General features: G+C 53.8%; 7 protein-coding genes across 7 annotated transcripts; 5 read left to right on the top strand and 2 right to left on the bottom strand.

The window, feature by feature from the left end:
• Window positions 1-1,656: 1,656 nt before the first annotated feature.
• On the top strand, window positions 1,657-3,857 carry PG994_001439 (uncharacterized protein; the record flags this gene model as incomplete). Its single annotated transcript, XM_066852848.1, has 6 exons — window positions 1,657-1,691; window positions 1,795-1,808; window positions 1,882-2,028; window positions 2,088-2,283; window positions 2,415-3,568; window positions 3,628-3,857. 6 exons carry the CDS (start codon window positions 1,657-1,659, stop codon window positions 3,855-3,857), a joined length of 1,776 nt encoding a protein of 591 aa, XP_066720989.1.
• Window positions 3,858-6,263: 2,406 nt separating this feature from the next.
• Window positions 6,264-7,340, bottom strand: PG994_001438 (uncharacterized protein; the record flags this gene model as incomplete). The annotated part of the gene is made up of 2 exons (XM_066852847.1): window positions 6,264-7,099; window positions 7,181-7,340. 2 exons carry the CDS (start codon window positions 7,338-7,340, stop codon window positions 6,264-6,266), a joined length of 996 nt encoding a protein of 331 aa, XP_066720988.1.
• Window positions 7,341-9,047: 1,707 nt separating this feature from the next.
• PG994_001437 (uncharacterized protein) lies at window positions 9,048-9,446 on the top strand (the record flags this gene model as incomplete). Its single annotated transcript, XM_066852846.1, has 1 exon — window positions 9,048-9,446. One exon carries the CDS (start codon window positions 9,048-9,050, stop codon window positions 9,444-9,446), a length of 399 nt encoding a protein of 132 aa, XP_066720987.1.
• A 1,495-nt stretch (window positions 9,447-10,941) lies between these two features.
• On the top strand, window positions 10,942-12,400 carry PG994_001436 (FAD-dependent monooxygenase cctM; the record flags this gene model as incomplete). Its single annotated transcript, XM_066852845.1, has 4 exons — window positions 10,942-11,102; window positions 11,168-11,499; window positions 11,603-12,064; window positions 12,150-12,400. 4 exons carry the CDS (start codon window positions 10,942-10,944, stop codon window positions 12,398-12,400), a joined length of 1,206 nt encoding a protein of 401 aa, XP_066720986.1.
• Window positions 12,401-13,182: 782 nt separating this feature from the next.
• Window positions 13,183-15,557, top strand: PG994_001435 (uncharacterized protein; the record flags this gene model as incomplete). The annotated part of the gene is made up of 2 exons (XM_066852844.1): window positions 13,183-13,429; window positions 13,453-15,557. 2 exons carry the CDS (start codon window positions 13,183-13,185, stop codon window positions 15,555-15,557), a joined length of 2,352 nt encoding a protein of 783 aa, XP_066720985.1.
• Window positions 15,558-16,461: 904 nt separating this feature from the next.
• PG994_001434 (uncharacterized protein) lies at window positions 16,462-17,791 on the bottom strand (the record flags this gene model as incomplete). The annotated part of the gene is made up of 3 exons (XM_066852843.1): window positions 16,462-17,106; window positions 17,171-17,326; window positions 17,459-17,791. 3 exons carry the CDS (start codon window positions 17,789-17,791, stop codon window positions 16,462-16,464), a joined length of 1,134 nt encoding a protein of 377 aa, XP_066720984.1.
• A 1,585-nt stretch (window positions 17,792-19,376) lies between these two features.
• Window positions 19,377-19,853, top strand: PG994_001433 (uncharacterized protein; the record flags this gene model as incomplete). Its single annotated transcript, XM_066852842.1, has 1 exon — window positions 19,377-19,853. One exon carries the CDS (start codon window positions 19,377-19,379, stop codon window positions 19,851-19,853), a length of 477 nt encoding a protein of 158 aa, XP_066720983.1.
• Window positions 19,854-20,793: the final 940 nt, after the last annotated feature.

The following is a 20,793-nucleotide window of genomic DNA, read 5'->3' as shown; positions in this document are numbered from 1 at the left end:
TGGAACCAGACGTTACCCCGAAGACTCAAGTCGACTCATGTTGCCAGCAGCGAGCCGAGAACCGGTGGTAGAACAGGATAGGCAGTCGCAGCAGCAGCCAGATTAGACCAAAATGGTTACCTGCTTCTGCGAGACTAACGACGGTTTTAAGCGCGGGTCGCTTGTTCGAATTCTTATTGGGCGGGTCGCTTGTTTGTGAAACCTTAAAGATGGCTATACTACTTAGTGGCCCGTGATAAGCCTGACTAGGCCCAAGAGGGCAATTTCGTATAGATAGACAGCAGCTTGAACTGGACCCCTAGTTCCTCCGAGCCAATCCGGAGGCGGAGATAACCGGGTACAGCTCCCCCAAAGCCCACATCAAGACTAGGTAGTTCCTCCGGATCACCACAAGGCTACTTGCACCCGAAATCGAGCACTGGGCTTGGTGAGGCACGATCAGAGAGGCACGGCTCGAAAGGAAAATCGTGTTTGATCGTGCCGCTTATTGATGGGGAACTCTAGATAGACCCTATTGTGGATGAAGGGAGTTCCCGTCATGATCTAATTAAGGCCGCTGGGCATGTGATGAACGATTATGTATGCAAAGGCTATACAGGTATTGAACTCCGAACGAGTCGACTGAGCTGCATCCCTGTATCTATGACTGGCGAGACGGAAACGCGCAAGACACTCAATCTGGGAAAGAGAGAAATAGAGTCCTCCAAGGAAAGGGGAAGCGTGGCTCCCGGGGTCGTACAGCATCCAGTGGCAGTGGAAATCCGCCAATGGCTAGGTCCAGCACATCTGTGCTTGATTTGGTACCCTACTTGCCCACCCACCGCGGCAAATAAGGCAGACTACGAGAATGCGGCGCAAAACAAGGAGAAGGGGAGGGGTATATCAAAACTGGAAGCTACATACTTCCAGATCGGGAGCCCATTTCTTGTCACTTTCAAACTGGCGGAATGGGACTCTGCACGTACGTACTTCAAATGGAGTTTGATGCTTCTTCACTGCTCCCTTGTCCTTGTCTGAATTGCATAAGCGGGGCTTGGCTTTGGGGGCAGGGGACCGGGGGGGAGGGGCCGGGGGGACGAGGAAAGCAACGAACAGGGGTCTTTTTTCATGGGCTACGGAGTCGATATGGGGCAAAACAGGCTGACAGGGAGATTTTGTGCAGGGGCTTAGGCACCCGCCGAAGGAAAGTGGACTGTGCCATCTCTTTGTGAACCGACCTAACCTTCGATCCTTAATCATCCTGGCGACCTACCCTACCTGACCTGCTAACGACATCGATCCCAACCCTTTGCGTCCTGCGCACCTTATATCCAATCTCCGCCTCGGATTCCGTGCCATGTCATTGCTATTGTCATATATACTTAGCTTCAAGTACCCTTTTTCCAACTAGCTATCGGTTTGCATCAAGTTCGTTGCTTGCTTACATATGTATGCACCGGGTCCAGACACAGATCCTCGGACCAAAAATTCCGCTACATTGAAATACACCACCACGTCCCCGAGATATCGCCTCTGAGACCACTCTCCGATCATATACCCATTGCTAGCTCTAACTATTCTTTTTGATCGACAAACGAATCACTTGAGAGCGGCCTTGCATACTTACTTACCATGCCGTCCAACACGAGAGTGCATAGCCGGAAGCCGAACGACATCATGATGAACGGGCGCGTATGCGATCGGTGCATCCGGTATGTCAGACCCAGTCCTTGAACCAACCTCAGTCCAGCCGGAGCAACTCCTCTAGTTGAGAGAACCCACACTGACTTGGCTATCGTGTTACCTTGAAAACAGCAAGAAGGTCAAATGTTCGTCTTGCCTGCGATTCTCCAACGTCAACTCTCGGATAAATTGGCTAATATATCGTAATAAATATTGCAGGCGATCTCCAGCGGCCACAATGCTCTCGCTGCTCTGAAGGCGGCTTCTCATGCGTCTATTCCACCGAGAGGAAAAAGCCGGGCCCGCCACGCGGCGCCCGGCGGAACAAGGCCTTGACTCCTCCTTCTGATCATATCAGCATCACAAGTACGCTTGCATTATGCATGGATGTTACTGGCTCAGCCGTCATCGCTAACAATGTTCAGCAGTTGTCCCAGCACCGACGACACGGCTTCCATCGCCGCAGATGCACCCTACCAGCAATGGTAGCCACCGCGACTCCCTGGTGACTTTTGATGCTGCCGAATTCAGTGCCGCTTCATCACCTTTCGGTGTACCGTTAGCAATGGACCACAGCAGGTTTCCGGGCTATACGCTGGACACATATGAAGAGCGTAGTCTGTAAGTTGGCGTGCTTGGATAAATTTCTTGGTGTCCCCATGTCGTTGTTTCAACCTTTGCTGACTTACCGGAAGGCTATGTACGTACTTTGATGAGATCAACCCGGGATTGCCTTTATTACACAGAGACAGATTCATGGAGCAATACGAAGCCGGTATCATCAGTGTCGAGCTCATTGTAGCCATGGCCGCCATGACAGCCAGAATAAGGGGCACGGTCCCAAGTTGGACAACTGACTGCGTTGACATGTGCTTGGCTTCTCTGCTTGCCTCGACTACTTCTGACGAGGATCTCAACCTCTCCCGTGGCAACTTGAGCCATTTCAGACTGGAGTGCATTATGGCATTTTACGAATTCGGCCAGTTTCCTGGGACGACATCCTGGATGAGGGTAAGCAGACTCACAAGAAAAGCACATGCGCTGGGTTTAAATCAAATTGAAAACCCAAATCTCTGCTCGGCATGCGACACGCGGCTGGCAACAGAACACGAACTAGAAGACTGGCGCTATGCATGGTGGTGTGTCTTCACCCTCGACAGCTACGTCAACGCGGCATCTGCAGCTTGCACGATCGTTGACCACGAGAGCATCAATACTGCTCTCGTGAGACGACCGTTGGATGGCCCTAGCCCCGAAGTCCCCTTTCACACCCTTCCAAAGCTGTTTTTGGCGGAGGAGTTGAGCAACATTTGGAGAACTACGCAAGAGGTGTTTACACAAAGACACACATCGGGCATAAACATCAACATGATCATGGCAGCAACGGTTCGTGATGCCGGCACTCTTGTGCGTCTTCGGACAGAAAAGGGGGCGGAGCGCCTCATGCTGCGGACAGCTCGGCTGAAGAACGACCTTGCTTCGCTGAAGCTTTCACTGCCGCCCCATTATCTCTCTTTGACGCGGAATGCCTTGCAGACAGAAACGGACGCCGAGTACAACCAGCGACTCCTCAACGTGCTGCTCTACCATGCGGTGCGGCAGGCAGTCTATATGCCGACTGGCCTGACTGTTGGTAGCGAGGAGTGGACGAGCGACTGGGCAGCACTACACGAGACTTCCCGTGAGATTGCCATGCTGGTCAGACACTGGGGCCAGCACTTGCCACCCCGTGTGAACCCAATCGTGACAATAAGTGCATTTACCGCTCTCATGGTGCTCAACTTGTTTCAAAAGTCGGAGCCCGATGCGCATGTTCCACCGGGCAGCCTTACTCAGCTCGAATCTTCACTGCTCCTATTTTTGGAAGAGTTCGGGAAGAGTTGGTATCTTCCTAGACTCATGGCCGGTAAGTCCTGCATTGATAAATCACTACAGACACATATTCAAGTGCTAACTCATGGCTAGATCTATTCAGGGATCATCATGCAAATAGTCCGACCTATTTGAACCTGGCGCAAGCGGACGTCGTATTAAACCGTTTACCATGTCCTTTGCACCCCAAATTTCCAACTCGCAACTGGAGCAATCCTGAGCAGCTTGACACCATATACAACGCCTTGGACCCGGCGATAGGCATGGAATTCTGTGAGACCGAGGCTCTAGCACTAACCTCTCTGAGTCAATATTCGTATTAGATACCCCTTAATATAATTAGACATATTCAGTTAACGCCGAGTTCCTAGGTGCTAGAAGTGATATATTAAATATATATATAATACTATAATTACTATAATAGTCTTAGGTTTAATATAATACTTAAGACATGCTTATATATATATAATATTACCTTCAGCCCTCTAGGCTCAGTAGTCTAGACCCTGATTTTAAGGCAGACGGTGAGATGTACTCGAGATGTACCAATATACCCTGTCCCACTGCACTATTAAACGAGCAGACCAATAATCGACAACGATAGTCAGGTGGGTTATATAGGTAGTATCCACGACTCGCGCAATATGAATCTAAGTCGTTGTGACAGCACATGGTCGACGGACGAGCCACACACTGACACCACATGAAAATTGCTGTGCCGCGGTAAAGAACCCACTTGCATATGGCCAGGTTATGACGGAATCTTCCACCGGGTCGAAAAAAAGACAGGGAAGGTACTGCTGTCTTGGCCCCCAAAAATAGGGTGATTGCGCGCGCAGGCACGGACATAAGGAGCCACTAAAGCCGCTGGTTACACAAGACAAGCGGCGGTGGCAAGGATGTCAGTACAGTCGCAGAGTCCTTTCTCATGTAAGGGAGGTATTGCTTTTGTGTAACGGCTGGCACGTGGCCAACCACCACGCAACCGTAACCCTCCTTCTTTTTCGAGGAATACCTACGGTGCTGACTTTCTGACAACGCTTTCCGGACCAAAGGTTGCCGCGTACCACGTAACACACACTACGTGGATTTGTCAGACGGCAAATCCGACTACAACCTGATGGCTGCCTTCAGTGACGTGCAGGTCTGGTTCTGTTATTACTAATTGCAACGGGTTATCTCCCTGTATGCACATACAAAAATACTGCTGCCTCAATTGCGGAGGCAGTGAGTGAGGGTTGGTGCTGTGCCCACTTCGCACCACCCAAGACAGCTAGCGCGCAGTGCAACTCAACCAAGCTGTGGCGCCCTCGCCGAAGTGAGCGCGGGCGGGGGGTTGTTTCCGGGCTATTTCCATACAATTTACAATCTATGGATAATGAACCTACAACAGGGTAACCACGGCACGGGAAACGTCATACATACGGGAAGGGGCAAGCCATCACTGCTAGTGCAGCTTTAGACCTTTTGTGCATGGCGTGCCGCTCTCCGTGTTGCTCTGGCGTCTGGGCTGGCTGTCCATCCACTGCCACCCACTGTCAGAATCCGAAAATGGGTGGTTCCACAACACGAGAAGAGGGGAAGAAGGGAGGGGTTGGTGGCCGCGCTGGTTACACAAAAAGAACGACTGGCAGGGAAGAACAGCTAGCTAATCATGCCACTGACAATAGCTGAGACTGAGTATTGCGGTTACACAAGGCCAGCACACCATGACTATGTCGGCGCCCACTCGTCCAATGAGAGGCAACCTTATGCGCATTCTTCGGGGGCAGCCATCCGGGGTTCCCACATACGCACACACATCACTCATCCATCAAACCCATGATTGGCGAAGATACCGTACATGGGAACTGTGTTGGCTGGTACATTGGCATACGCGGTAAGCGAGCGTTGCAACGCATTGCACAGGACTTTAGGCGAAACGGTCATTTTGGGGAGTTTGGGGAAGCGAAGCGAGATTTCACCTTCCTTTTCGAAGCAGTCTCGGGAACGAGCGAATCAATGGGATGCGCCGGAATAGAAGAAGTCAGCACAATCCACGTGCAAGCTGCGTGGAAGATAGGCGCTTACTTGTGCAACTACACTTGGTAGCCCCCTGTCTTTCTCGCGCTATCGTTCCGTCCCTCTCATATATCGTGGTATTTGGTGTGGGTGGTATTGCCTTTGCGCACCCTTACGAGCGACATCCTGGGTAACTCGGGAATACTACGTGCTCTACGTAAGCTAACGCCTCCGCCTACTTCCGCCTGTATGCTCGCCCATGAACGTTAAGGGGATCGCCGATATCAAGTCCTACATAAGTCCATCCGTTCCCTCGGGTCTGTAGGCGCCTTAGCCATTGGATACGACGTGCGCTTTGGGTTTGGTGCATGTATATCGCAGGGCTGAGTTTCGTCATCCATCTAAAGAAGGGGGGACAGTGAAATGGCGGGATCCCGCTACTTGACTTTGAAGGGTTACTGTGGACTTGCTGCACGTTCGATCTACCGTGGTGTGGTGTCTCTTCAAGGCCCGGGTGGGAACCGTCTCCTCACAAGGCAACCGCCTAGGCGTCGAGCATCATGATCATCATCGCGGTCGTCATCACTCCCGCTCAAGGGCATGGGCTTGCAACTCTCGCACATTTTCATCCTCATTCACAATGCGACAGGTCAAAAAAGGTGTGACACATACGGCTATTCTACATATTCGCTATAGGTATTGAACAATGATTAAGTAAGCTTCTAATATCATATCGAGAACATCAAACCTAGTATACAGCAGACCACTCCCGTTGTCCAGCCCACGCTCGAGGGTAATGACGGCGGAGCGCCCCCGACCACGGGCACGGTTGGACCGGAGCCCGGAGCCGTGCCATTCGACGGAAGCGACTTGTTCCCCGGAAACACGCCGATGATGATCGTCCCGTTCCTCTCAAAGACGCCCACGGACACTGTTTCGTTTGATTTCGCCGACATTGGCGGGAGCTGCTTGCTTCCGCCATCCCTACTGGTCTGCTGTTGCTGTTGCTGCTGCTCCTGCCTCCGCACCTTCCACTCCGCATCCCACTGCTCCGGCGCCCGCATCACCATCCTGCGCGTCTCTGGCACCGCTCGCTTGAGTTCGCTAGCCTTTGCGGGCCCAGGGTTCGTCACACTGTACGAATTGCCCGCCACCACGGCGCTGTCGGGGAGGCCTGCGGCGGCGAGCGCGCCGGCGACATCGAAGCCAACACGGGTGGTGGTGGCGTTCTGGAGAGCCTCGAGGCCCTCGGCGCTGAGGTCGCTCGTGTCTACGAGAATCTGCACGTAGCGGTGGCTGAGCGGGTTCTTGGCCGGCGGCGCCGGGACGGCGTAGTCGGCGAGCGCAGGGGTGTTCTTGGTGTTCTGCAGCGGGAAGACGCTAGCTGTGCCGTCGCCCGTCGTGACCGCGGTCGCCGTGGTGGCGGGTGTCAGGCCCGTCTGCATCCAGTGGAGCAGGGTGTGCGGCTCCGTGTCCACGGGGATGTCCAGGTCGACCATGATGACGGCGTAGCTCGACCCCGACAGCTGTGATGTTGTCGCCAGATCTGGTTGGGATGCGACGGCTGCAAATCGCGTTAGTCAATTCAATTCAATTGAGCATCGCGCTGCCTGAATGGCATTGGATTGGATGATATGACCCGTACCATCTTCGGCTACCTCGGCTCCATTCTGCGTCGCGACCTGGCCGTAAGTCACGATCAAATCCGTGTCGGTGGCTGGTGTGAAGCCGGCCGGCGTTTCCCCCACGACTTGCGTAACCCTCCCAATTGCCGACACGAACAACAAAAACTTCGAAAAGAACATGACGGCTTGCGTCTCGGGGCTCTCGTCCGATTGGATTGGTGAATTGCAGCTAGTTAACTGCTCCGCCTCCTAATAGGTCGACTCCAGGCCATCAAGAAGTAAAAAAGATAGAAAAATAAGAATACGACAACAACAACAAAGGGGAAACCAGCTCGACGCATGTTCCTGGCAAAAAGAGTTCGAGTTCTTTTATTAGGGAAGAAGCCACATGCTTTCTGATGCGACGTGACAAGCAGGGACCCTCTGGTCGGACGGATGAAGGTCCACACGAGTGACGACGGAAGCTGAAACAGTTGAGTCGCAAATCCCCAAACTCCACACCCACGACCGAACGAACGGCTTCTGCCACTGGCCCAATGCTGCCAATGTCACATGAAACACCGCCGCAAGCCTTGACATCCCTCTGACGCTATGGCTCGACGGTGGGCTTGTTGTATCTCTTTTTCCTTGGCTGATTGACGGCAAATCTATTTTGCCCTGGCAGCTCGCTGCTGGCTGCTGGCCGAGAATAGCAATCCATCCTTGATCTGCGGCTCAAAAGCACCCTTCCCTGGCAACATTTGACAAATGATCGGCGCCCAGCTGTGCCGCTAGATGATGCTAGGATCTCACACCACACGCTGCAAGAACCTCAGATAGAGTGACAACGTCAGTCGGCTCGTTCGCGACTCGCAGGTGACTGGAATTAGTCGGATCGGGTCCTGCACACGATGTTTTTCCGGTGCTGCACGGACATGACGGGAGATTCACAGGACCGTGGAACGGTGGAAGATTTCTCATCCCTCTCTTCTTAGGACGACCTACTGCCTACCCTGTAGGCTGTGGCTAGCTAGTGCAAGCTCTTACCCCTGGCTAGCTAATTGAGGCTCTAATGCGGCTGTGCCTTTCATGAACCACGGGCATGGGCCGCCCCGTAAGGTAGGGAAGGGGCTGCGCTGAGAGGTTGAATAAGCACAAGCACTTTTAGCGCATGTATTGCCAAACTGCCAATGCTTGCATCTGAAGCTTGGTTCATACGTCCTCGTTCGACCACCATTTATCTGATCTTTCTCAGAATTGAGTTGCTTTTCATGACTAGTTGCAATGAAGCAATTAATACGTCTAAGAGCTCGTGATGATGATGCTAATCAATCCAACACTACCATGACCAATGCGCAGGAATATCTTCATTGAATACGCAGCCAGTCACGGGCGAAGCGATATGCTCTCTGCTCAAAGCAACTACAGGAAACGCAGAAACACACTATGTGGGTACGGGTAACGAGCTTCAGGACGAAGTCAAACTCGAAAACTCAAATCAATGATTATGTTTTACGTGCAAGAAGAGCTTTTCAGATGTCAGTGGAAACTTTAAATCATCTGTAGACGTGTTCTTGGTTCTTGTGGAATGATACCCTCATGCGGGTCTTGGACGATCAACACAAATGTTTGCCTACCCCCTAGGTCCCTAGGAATATAAACATGGTTCATGAACCTGCATTGCCAAATGGCTAAAGCGACTGGAGTACGAGTCCGCTACCTTACATGTGCTCTGACCAGCGCATAAGTGAGGAATAGCTAGGGGCAGAAGACGTGGGCATCGGGAACCGGGGGCTTGAATCCTCGCACAAAAGCACTGCTCCGTCAGATAGCGGATCTGAGTTGGAGGCAGAGGAAAGACAACGGCGCCAAGGGTCCTCTTGGGAACTCCCACGAGAGTTTCTCGATATGATCGTGAGGAAGGAATATAACCCACAACAACTGCCCGACTCTACTTGGGCACTCCCCGAGGTTGCAGTATTGAGAGAGGGCAAGCAATGCGTCGAGATACCTTCAGCAGAACATCTGCATCCCGGGAGGGAGATGATGCAGGTCCTGTTGTCTAGAACCCCAAGCTGGCACATGAGCCTCCGCATCATCTCTGACGACAAGCCCGAGCAGCAGTTGAAAGTAGTCCTCTCCGATCGACTAGAAGACGACGGCCTCTACACCCCCTCTGCTAAGAGTTGCCCCGTCTTTCATTTCGAGGAGGCGTCTATCCGCATCCAACCAGACGCCGCGGGGGAACTCGGAGACGTGATGATCGATCAGCTCTCGAAGCATGTGTACAGCTGCGAAGCCGCTTAAAAGGATCCTCGAGCTGGGGTATTCGAAGTTGCATATCATCTAAAGGAAGTAATCATTCTCATGTCGTTGGCTACTGGCTGCTGGCTCCCTCTTGACGACGGATGGTGTTTTTCTCATGGGAATACACATTCTCACTAACAATGGAAGATAAATACCTAAGTAACGCTGACCGACTTATCCGTGGCCAGCAAGAATCACGGACAACCCCTTAACAACCCTTCTCATGGACACCCTCCAAGATCCGGATACGTCAGAGCTATTCAGAAGACTGAAATACGTCCTCGGTCGTGGACGGGAGCTTTTTGACTAACCTGGGTTCGACGGCAAGGCAGCGCAGGGAAAACAAAAGCTTCGAAACTCTGGAAAGTAGACCGGAGCTTTGGAAGACACGGCGAGCAGCATCAAAAGTACGGTTATCGGCCGAGGCCATGATAATCGCCAATAAGAAAGATGCCAAATCCTTTGGATGGATCGATGATGACAAAGCATCATCGGAAGAAGCTATTTGCGAAGTTGCCGACACTACTCAACCTTATTACACGGGGAGCCGAAGACGGGCTAACTAGTGCCCGTTGCAATTACTGCATTAGCAGGTAAAGCGCAATGCAGTGTGACGTTACCAGAAGCACAACAGACAAACAGTATACCGATTTGGGGTCTTTATCAGATCGGTACCTTGCTTTGGTTGTGCGCCCCAAAGCGACCCAATGGCTGGATATTGCGATACACTACTAATTACCTTACGCAAGGTGAAACCATCGGCCTTCGTCCTTTTCACTTTGCCGATAACTGTCTACGGATAGACCACAAACCGCGAAGCAACATCACAGTATCAATTTCGGGTTGATCCATGCTTCGTCATGAGTCTTTCGTTTCTTGGGCTGGGGTGGAAGACTTGGCATTTTGAGCCAGATTCGAAAGGAACGGCATAATTGCCGCTTTAGGGAAATTAAGACGGGAAGACTAGTTGATAGGCCTGGCTTGGTTGGGGAAAAACGATGAATCATCACCCCACCGCCCACATTCCCCCTTCTCAAGTCTGGCTGGGATATTACGGGCGTTGCAAACAAGCAACGTCGGGCCCGCTTGTGGCACACTGGCACAGCAAATGCGGTGTGAACAAGATTGGCTAGTCGGGCGCCCGGATAAGTCTATGCGGCGCCACGACTTCCTTCTCCGTGACTTCTTGCTCCACTCTCGCGGAGTACTCGCACTTTTGCACTTTGCCGAAAGCGCGGGCCGCGGGGGCGCGCCGAGTTTGCGAATGTGCGTTCCGATGTGTTCAGCGAGATGACTGCGCAAATCGAATCGTATACCGAAGCGAGCTGCATATCGACTCGCGATGACCCCCTCAAAACGAAATGGAATGGTTATATAATAAGAGTCGCATAATCGCACAGACGATAATAGAGCTCCAAAACACATCTTCCGACAAGCATTTCCAACTAACATCTATTCCGATACCACCGTGATCTACATATCCAACTACTACACGATGACGACTTCGTCCAAATCACCGCATGTGCTGATACTCGGTGCTGGCCTTGGGGGCCTCACGCTCGCCCAAGCTCTGCGCAAGAAGGGTGTCTCGTTCGAGGTCTTCGAGAAAGCTCACGACGAAAATCAGCCTCAGGGCTGGGCTGTAGGACTTCATACGTATGTAACGACGAGTCCCGCTGGTATTTTGGTATATGCATGGTACTAATAGATCGCATTGTCAGTATGCTCGAGGACTTCCATGCGTCCATGCCCAACGACATGCCGGATTTCGGCATGGTCAACCACCTGAACCCCCTGAAGCTGATGCCCGAGATCGCCTTCTACGACTCGGCGGAGGGCGAGAAGCTCGGCTACCGGGACGACGGCTCCGGCCACTGGTTCCGGGCTAACCGCACCCATCTCCGAGAATGGTTGTCCACGAAGATCACCGTGCAGTACAACAAGCAAGCTGTGCACATCGAGGAGAACGACGCGGGCGTGACTGTCCACTTCAAGGATGGATCGAAAGCCAGTGGAGATATCCTCGTCGGCGCCGAGGGTGTTCACAGTCCCAGTACGTTTTTCTTCAGTCCACGAAAACCCTCTGCTCTCGCTAGTAGCCGGCTAATCGTTTCCCCCTTTTTCACGTGCCACAGCCAGAAAACACCTCCTCAAAGGCGAAGACAAGCTGGTCCGCCACAAGACGGCCTCGGTCAACGGCGAATGCACATTGTCCGGTAATCTCTTCGTCGAGCAGCTGGAAGTGGCCCACTCGTCCTACATGGTCGACCTCCCCAACGCCCAGGATGACGACGGCAAGACGTATCACCTCTTCGTCGGCCTCAACAAGGTCAGATCCGACGGCAAGTCCGGCGACTACTACTTCTCGCTGCTGTGGTCGGACCCCGACGTGGCCCGCGACGACACCTACGAGACCTTCTGGACGCACACGGCGCCCAAGGAGGAACTGCTCGCTTTCGCCCGGCGCATCACTGCCGCGCTGCCGCCCAAGTTCCGCCGCACCGTCGACGAGACCACCGTCGAGGGCATGCTGGCCCGGCAGATCACCATTTACACGCTGATACTCGACGAGGACGCGCTGCCCGCGGGACGGGTCACGCTGCTGGGCGATGCTGCACGTAAATCACCACATACATCTCTCTTACCCCTTAAAAGTCCAAAATACAGAGAGTGCTGATCATAACACGTCTTCCCTTCTTCCAGATGCCATGACCCCCTTCCGAGGAGAGGGCGGCTGCCACGCGATGCAAGACGCGCTGAACCTCGCGCGGGCGCTGGCGTCTATCGAGGACAAGAACGACGCCGAGTCCATCAAGACCATCTTGGGCGCGTACCAGAAGGAGATGCTGAAGAGAGGCTCCGAGGCGGCGCGGTTGTCGGACACGCAGCTTGATCAGCCCCGGCGGCGGGGTATGTTTGTGCAGCCGCTCCCTTCGGACCCGGTCGTCATTTGAAGGGGGCATTAGCGATTTGAACATGTTATGTTTGTTAGAAAATATCCTTATTAGATCTAAGATGCTACCGGTGCGAATTGATGGTTGATGTTCACTTGGCCTCATTTACTTTCGTGCTTTGGCTAAATGGATTTGTCGCTCAGGGGCAAGATGCGAGCCCTTGAAGTAAGGAGGTGCCACTGGACGCGGGATTCATAGTTGCAGCTGCAGGATTTGACCCTTGGGAGCAAATCTCGCGTACTGCCCAACCAACCAACAACAATCTTACGATCCGGGCATGGGTTCGAGAGATAAAGAGATTGAACGATAGAATATGAGACCACTGATGTATTTACACCATTCTGACCCCAAAACTTTGACTCCATCATCTCTCAAGTAACGATTGAAAGCCTTCTGTGGAATAATTAGCAGCCAGGCAACCAAGGTCCAAACGGACGATCTTTAGGTGCAAGGCCCCGCCGCCCCTGGCTACTGCCTAGCCCGCCTAGCCCGCCTAACCTAGCTCTCTACTTAGCAGGTTTCGTGCCTAGAGGCCCCAGCTGGACGACACCTAGCACAAGATGACGGCCTCCCAAAAAGCACTTTTTGGTGCGACAGCGAGGCGGCTACAAATAGCTCGTCAATGGCCCGGCGTTATATTCGCCACGCGACAAAAGAAGGGGTATTCCCATCATTTGGCTTCATATGTATGCTCTTCGGAGGCTTGTTGTCAGATGATTTCATTTTATTTACTGTTGTCAATTGTTATTATTAATATAAGCCTTTAGACCCAACATCGGACCATGGCATTCTTTGAGAATCCCTTCAGCAGGCTCATGGGCCAGAACAGTCCCACCGCCGTAGCGCGCCTGGCTGTCCTGGAACCATCCGCTGACCCTGACTCGCCAATCCGTCTCACTCTCACCGACGCCCCTCTGGCCAGCACGTCGTATGAATGCATCTCCTATGACCATGGAGACGAAGGCACGGCTAAGGTCCTGGTGGACGATGCGGAGCAAGAAATCCCCAACGCCCTCGAGGGCGCGCTGCGCATCTTCCGCCGGCGGGAACAGCCGCGCAAGTATGGGCGGACCTTCTGGTCGGCCGCAACGTCGAGGAGCGCAACTCGCAGGGCGCCGTTATGCGCGAGATCTTGTCCAACGCCGACAAGACGCTGTGCTGGCTGGGCCCCGACGGCGAGCTGACGTCGCTGGCGTTTGACACCATCCGGGACATGGCCAACCGCTACCTGCAGGCCTGCCTGCACGTCGGCCTCTCGCAGGACACCTCGCTCGCGCGCTGCACCCTGCAGCAGATGGAGGGCATCCGGACGCGGCTGCACGACTGCCCCTATAACGACCTGCACTCGTTCAACTTCGAGCTGTGGCGGGTCATCGACGGCATCTTCGGCTCCCCCTACTGGTCGTCGGTCCACTCCATCCCGGACATCGTCTTGGCCAAGCTGCCCATCGTCGTCTGCGGCCGGAGCAAGATCCGCTGGGCCAACTACATCGCGGCGCATCGGAGCTACATCTTCTTCCGGGGCAAGTTCTTTCGCGGCGTACCACTTCTCCCGTCGGTTGAGAAGGGGTTCGAGATGACCAACCAGATCGAGACGGCGGAGCGGCGGCGGCGGCTCGGCCAGAGCATCGAGCTGTTCCCCATGATCCAGACGGCCCGAGACTGCGGCGCCAAGGACCCCCGGGAGAACGTCTTCTCCATGCTCAAGATCGCCACCCCTTCCGATCGAGTAAAGTTTCACAAACAAGGACAACAGCCGCTCCCCACCATCGACTACTCCAAGACCGTGCAGCAGGTCTTCATCGAGGCGGCCCGGTACACGGTCCTGGAGCGGCAGGACCTCATGGTCTGGTTCGGCGAGTGCCCCCCGTGCCAGAAGGTGCTGAAGGACCTGCCCAGCTGGGTCCCCGACTTCGGTGCCAACCACCCGAAGGGCCACACAGGGAACCCGAACGGCGGGTTCCGCCAGTGGTGGGAGGCGCTGCAGCCCGTCAAGCCCCTCACGATCTCCGACGATGGCGACAACGCCCTCCACGTCCAGGCCTACGGCCTCGCGCGCGTCGCCCACGTCTCGCCCGTCTTCGACGCCGGCAACCTGACGCGCCTCTGCTACGCCGAGTTCGAGAAGCTGCCCGCGCCCGCGGCGTGGGAGACGGCCGAGCAGCGCAACGAGCGCTTCTGGCGCTCGCTCGTCACCAACAGCGGCGGCTACAAGATGCAGCAGAGCTTCGCCGACAGGGCGGGCGCCCCGGGTGCCGCGGTGGGCGACAGCTTCCGCAGCATGATGGCACAGGAGCGCATCCTGGCGCTGCTCGGCTGCACCCCGCTGGAGCTGAAGTCGCCCTCGCCCGAGCTCCGCGCCCGGTTCCGGGACAACGCCGAGGCGCAGTCGCTGGTGCCGCTGACGGGCAAGGGCGAGAGCTACGAGAACTTGCTCCGGGGTTTTGCCCTGGGCCGCCGGTTCTTCCGGACCGAGGACGGGCGCTTCGGCATGACGACTATTGAGGACGTCGTGGCGGTGGACGGGAATCTGTCCCAGGAGCGAAAACGGAGGTCGGGAGGTTCTTCTACTACTGCTGCTACTGCTACTGCTACTGCTGCTGCCGAAGGGGGGCGGTGTAGTGGCGACAATGTTGTTGGCGATGATGACAACAATGGCCAGACCGAGGATGGCGAGCAGCCGAGGCCAAACTTGGGTCGGATGATGGCGGATCCCATGGCGAGAGCCATGCTGGAATCCTTCCAGCAATTCCTCACGACGCGCGATCCGAATGCGGCCAATCTCGTATCTCAGGTGGTACGGGGCGACCTTCCTGCCCGGCTACAGGGGGGAGAAGAAGGGCAGGCGCCCGCACCCGGTGTCAAGCAGGGAGTTCGGCCAGGTGACCTCATCGTCGCACTAGTGGGCGGCTTCTTCCCCTACGTGTTACGGCCAGTCGCCGAGCAGCAGCAGACTGCTGAGGAGCCCACCGGCGAGTCTGCAGGCGCTTCAGATAGCAGCGTCCCTCTCCCCATGGCGGACGCCACATACGAGTTGGTCGGGGACTGCTATCTGTACGGCACCATGGAGGGGGAGGATTTTCTCGTCAAATCCCCAACGGGCGAGCAGTTCATCAGGGTGGACAAGCGGAAGATTGTGGATATCAGGATCGTGTGAGAAGATTAATAATAAGGCTACTACTACTAAGTACATAGACTAGCAAGGATTGGGCTGGCTGTACAGTATATCGACTCGGCCAGTTGGGTTTCGAGCAGGAAGTGAGGGCTTTTTTTTTTTTTTGGTGCAATTGGCTGTTCTGGATCTAGATACCCGTACCATCGATTGCAGTTGATGAATAATAGGTAACAACAAGAAATTTCAAATGTTTCTCATGGTCGGTATTTGCGTAGATCATTGCGAAGGCCAAAGACATATGTTAACTTGTTGGTTTTGACTATATACCGGGCAATGCCAGAGACGTCTGGGTTCGCTTGGTATCATGTACAATATAATCTTTATATACACGCAACCTTTCGTTTCGTATCGGGGGTTAACTATGTATGTCGATGAGGCCCACCCCGCAAAGCCATCATGATTTCGCTTTCATGTCCATAACCCCCGCTTCAACTTGCACCTATATGATGTTTAAATACTCGAATGGCCATCCTTGATTAAAGGATATCCCCCAGGCTTGGGCTCGGAGTACGCACTCAATTGTTCCGCGCGCAGGAAGGTTGGTATCGAGCCTGATCGAAGCGATAGCCAATTGAGGCAATGACCCTGCCAAGGCAAGGGTTGAATAGTAGTCCCAGCCCTACGCCGTAGCGGGAGTTCCAATCGATTTCTACATGGTGCTAGTAAAATCATTGCTGGGTATCGGTGGCGCTGAAACATGCATGCAAGGGAGTGCTCCTGGAAGGGATGAGAGCCGTCTTGGTGGAGGCAGTGCTTACTTCCTGCAGTCTCCTGCGCGGCCTATAAAAGCTCAGTCGGGCCGCTGCTTGAGAGCTGCAGCTATCCTGGCTTATTTGGAAGTAAAAAGGGGTAGCAAAGGTGCATGACCGTGTTCCCTTCGTGTTCCCTATTCAGGTTGGGCATGATCCGTTGATCGTCGTCCGCCGCCATTGGCGCGTTCCCCGAGCTCGAGTTCCTCGCTGGCGCCGACTTTCTGGTATCCCTTATTTCGCAGTTTCCGCCTCTTAACACATCTTACACAGCACACGCAGCAGACGATGGAGAAGATGATGGCCACGATCACTTCGGCGATCACTTCCATCCAGTGCAGGCCTAGCCAGGCCCAGAGCCAATCATCGCCGGCGCCCCACGTGCCGCCGTGGCCTCCGTGGTTGAAGAACACCCAAGGGTCGGCGCCCTCACGGCCGTCCATGAGCACTCGGTGCAGCTTCTTCCAGTCGTTGCCCTCGAAGCCGGGGATGGTGCCGTCGTCGCGCAGCAGGGAGTGGTACTTCTCCCAGATGGCCGTCAGGTACCACTGGCCGCTGTTGTACATGACGATGGCGTACGGCATGATCCAGTTCCAGTGGTAGGGTATGAGGTTGTCCGTCATCATGACGAGCCAGGGGTGGTCCTTGTGGCCGCCGATGATGTTGTTGCTCAGGGCGCCGAGGCCGCCGTCCGTCGTCCACACGGGGAAGTAGCGGAGCGCTTCGAGGCTTTCTTCGCAGCCCTGTGTACCCATGGGAAATCCCGTCAGCGATCGTTGCCCCTCCATACCCATAATTAATGCTAACGAGAGCGCACGGCATGTATTCTATTTCCCCCCAACTTACGTTATCGAGATCGAGGTAGATGCCTCCGTAGTAACGGATAAGGAAGTATCGCATAACGTCGACTCTTTGGATCGGGAATTTATAGCTGTCGTACGTCGGGAGGAACCAGTTATAGTTGTCTTCGATAAAGACCCGCGAGTCCTCGGTATGCCACAGCTAATAGCCCCACAAAGCAGCTGTCAGCGGTTTCGTTTCTTGCAATCTCTACACCCCATATTTCCTCCCTTGCTCTTCTTCTCTCACATGCTTCATAGCTGGCGGTATCGCCTCGAGAGATCAAAAACGTACCTTGAACTTCCATCCCGGGTTCTTGTCGACGCAGGTCTGTCGCATGCGCGCCCAGTCCTCGGGCAGCTCGTGGTTGCCGGGTTCAGCCCAGTTGTGGAAGATCTGGTGGATCATCCTCGGGAACGCGGGGCGCGGATCGTCGGCGTCGGAGGCATTGTGCAGTCGGAAGACCTCCTGCTGGGTGATCTCGATGCCGGCATGGGGGCCGAGCTTGCCAAAGAGCTGGGCGAAGGCGAGCAGGCGGATGATGATGTACAGGGCCAGGCTCGTGAGCGCCACCCCGACAAAGACGGGCAGCAGTCGCCTCGAGCGCAGTTGCGCTAGAGGAAACATGGCTTGCAGGTTGGTGGGGGGGTAGGGGGAGGGGGGGGGGCTTGCGACCTGCGTCACAGTTACGGCGATGGCGACATCAAGCGATGGGCTTTCTCTTCCAGGAATGAACACAGAAAAGAAGAAAGAAGACAAAAAAGCAAAGAACCTAAGAAGCAGAAAAATACGATTGAACCGAGGAAATGAATGACAGATGCTTCAGACGCGACAAAAATTTGACGAGGGAATAGGAGGTTCACGTAAGACGGGGGACTTTCACGCTACTTGTGCCGCTGCCAAGCTGCTCATTGCTTACCTTCTTAGGCTGCTGTGCCGCCTGTTAGAGGAGCAACAACAGACAGACCAGGCCTAACCTACATATAGTACAGAAGTAAGGCTAGGTAAAGTAGGTTCCTCCGAGAATGGTGGAACAATTTTAGGCCATGGAAATCAGACTTCAGCCGCAATGGTGCAGTGGTTTGGTGCGCTCGACAGCTCATTGGTACGGTTATACGAGCCGTGCAGCGTGTATGGCACATATCTTGGATCGAGGCACGTATCGCACGTATTTGAAGGAGAGTATGATGTCGAAGGATCACTTCTTTCTGATGGGTTTCCCATCAATACACATCTATCTTTACCTCTAGGTTTCCACCAGCCGAGCTCTCAGCATCGACGACGACAAAAATATCCAATATTCTTTTTACGGTACCTACCGTAGCCATCCACTAATAAGAAAATGGGGTGGTTTTGGCAGCGGGAACCACTTTGTTGTGCCCACTTTGCCCAAGTATATTGGTTACCCAGGGTACTGGGTAACCTATCAATTGACGAGATTAGGCTCCGCCGCTCGGAAGATCCAGTAAAACCCATCAATTGATAACTGTCACATCCATTCGCAATGCAACTGTCATAAGTGTGTCGTTCAACGGGGGAAGTATAACAGCCAAGCCTTCACTGCAGCCTGCCGTCACCCGTGTGGAACTTGCCATAATGGGCCAACCCGCGTGCCAAGGACCAAGGAGAAGACAGAAGACAACCGACCGCCTTGGCAAAATGACGCCAATGAGAAATCGCAACTTCATTTAGGATGGCGCAATGCTTTCCTTGTCTTCGTTTGAGAGACAGGCAGGACTAGGTCGTTGAGGTTGGCCCTCGCTCGATCGCAAATGCAATGTCAAAGCATGGATTGTCTACTGTTCAACCAAGTCCGAGCCTATCGCTCGAGAAGAAGATCCCCAAGGCACACAGCGGATCGTTAATTCAGTAGTGCACTAGGTTACAACATGGACAGTTTTGAGGGCTTTAGAGGCATATATGATGATGGCTTCGAATAAATCTGCTCGTTGTGGGTTCTGTCGTGTCTGCTGGGCTGAAATGGCCTCGACTTTCCAAAGTTAAAGAGACGGAGAAGAGCAGCGATGGGTTTGTTGACGTTAGCGACACCAGCAAGAGAGCGAGGAAGAGAACAAGAGACTCGCTTGTACATATAGGCCAGTGTCTACTGGCTCGATGCACCCATCGTCAACTCTTGCGAAGCCCTTCACCAGTTGAGTGGCCAGCTTCTTCCAATCTAGCCCCCAACACACCACGCACTCGACTTGGCACTATGAAGACCAACCGAGAAATTCAGCAGCGATCCATCCCTTATCTTCCCACGGAGTTACGTCTTCAGATCTGGAAAGAACTGGCCTCGATACCGCGGGTCCTCACCATTGACTTCAGCCGCGACGAACACCTTGTCCGCCCTTGCATAGAGATCGATGGCGTCATCTATTCGCAAGCGTCTGTACTGTTCTTCGTCAGCCACGAGACGCGACGGATTGCATTAGAGACCTACCGCGTCCGTGTCTACCTACAATTCACGCCAGGGTCAAATTGGCTGTTGGCCGAGGCAGACCGTCTCCTCCTGAAAGACATCGGATGGGGATGGCACACCTACGGATGGGGCACTGGAAAGTACTTCTTCAGCGGCGGCACGCGTCATTTCATGCGCCAGGCAGACCCGGGTGCGCCTCAGCCGTTGCTGTACAAACTGATTACCGAATACGCTGAAGGACCCCGTCCTTCCTGGGCTACCATCTAACGATGAGCTGTTCTCCCAGTCGGCGGTGGATCTGACTGAAAGTAAAACCTTTGCAAGATTCAGCCTCCGAAACTGATACCCAAGCCAGCGGATGCGCGACTAGTTAAGGAATACATGGATGAGTTCAGCGAACCGCAGGTCGTGGCGAGAACGAGCGTTGGAAACAAAGGCAAGGGCAGCAGCGGCGTGGCTAAGGAATATTTACTGATAGAAGAGGCCTATGCTGCAGTGCTAAAGGAAAGTGAGAAACCTAAGCACCATCGTTGCTGCCTCTTCTATCCGTTCCGATTATACGATAGACTAAAGCGCCTTCACCACAATGTCTGATCTTCAGAACACTCTTACAGATGATCTATTCGGGTGGCCATGCCGGCTGCACGTTGCTTATCTCGATATAAATGGTAGCATCCCTGCTTTGAACGCATCATCTCCAATTTCACGGGGGGAGATCCAACACATATGGGTGGGCCTACAGAATCTGTGGGAAACTCTGCCGTAGTGAACTGGGAAACTAATATCCCTTAGATACTTAATATGGCCCTCTTAGACAAATCAAGGGGTAAATCTACCAGTATTTACCTCAGGGCCAGAACACAACCATTCGCGCTTGATCTCTTGATTTAACTATCCCACATAGTGGATTTTCAACGATATTGTACATAATGGCATCAGTACCTGTGCTTAAAATCGTTTCTTGATGTTATATGGCTATGTTGCATCCCGGCCCATCACGTCTTCATGTCCCGTAGATCCTTTCATTTACGCCTCCCACACGTTTCGTCATGGAGTTTCGAATAGGCATCATAAAGCCTATCTTGATCTTTGCCATAATTCCGAAGCAACTCCTTCCTCATCCCGCTGAATCTTCTTATGCACCTCCTCACCGCTTCGACACAAGTCGCGGCGCAGTCTCAAGTACGTCTGATACTGTTTCCCGCTG

The sequence above is a fragment of the Apiospora phragmitis genome, assembly GCF_038363925.1.
Source record: "Apiospora phragmitis strain CBS 135458 chromosome Unknown utg000002l:1.0-5516284.0:1.0-5523493.0, whole genome shotgun sequence".
NCBI lineage: Eukaryota > Fungi > Ascomycota > Sordariomycetes > Amphisphaeriales > Apiosporaceae > Apiospora > Apiospora phragmitis.
Note: the sequence above shows the minus strand (reverse complement) of the source record. Positions and strands in the feature narration are given on the sequence as shown.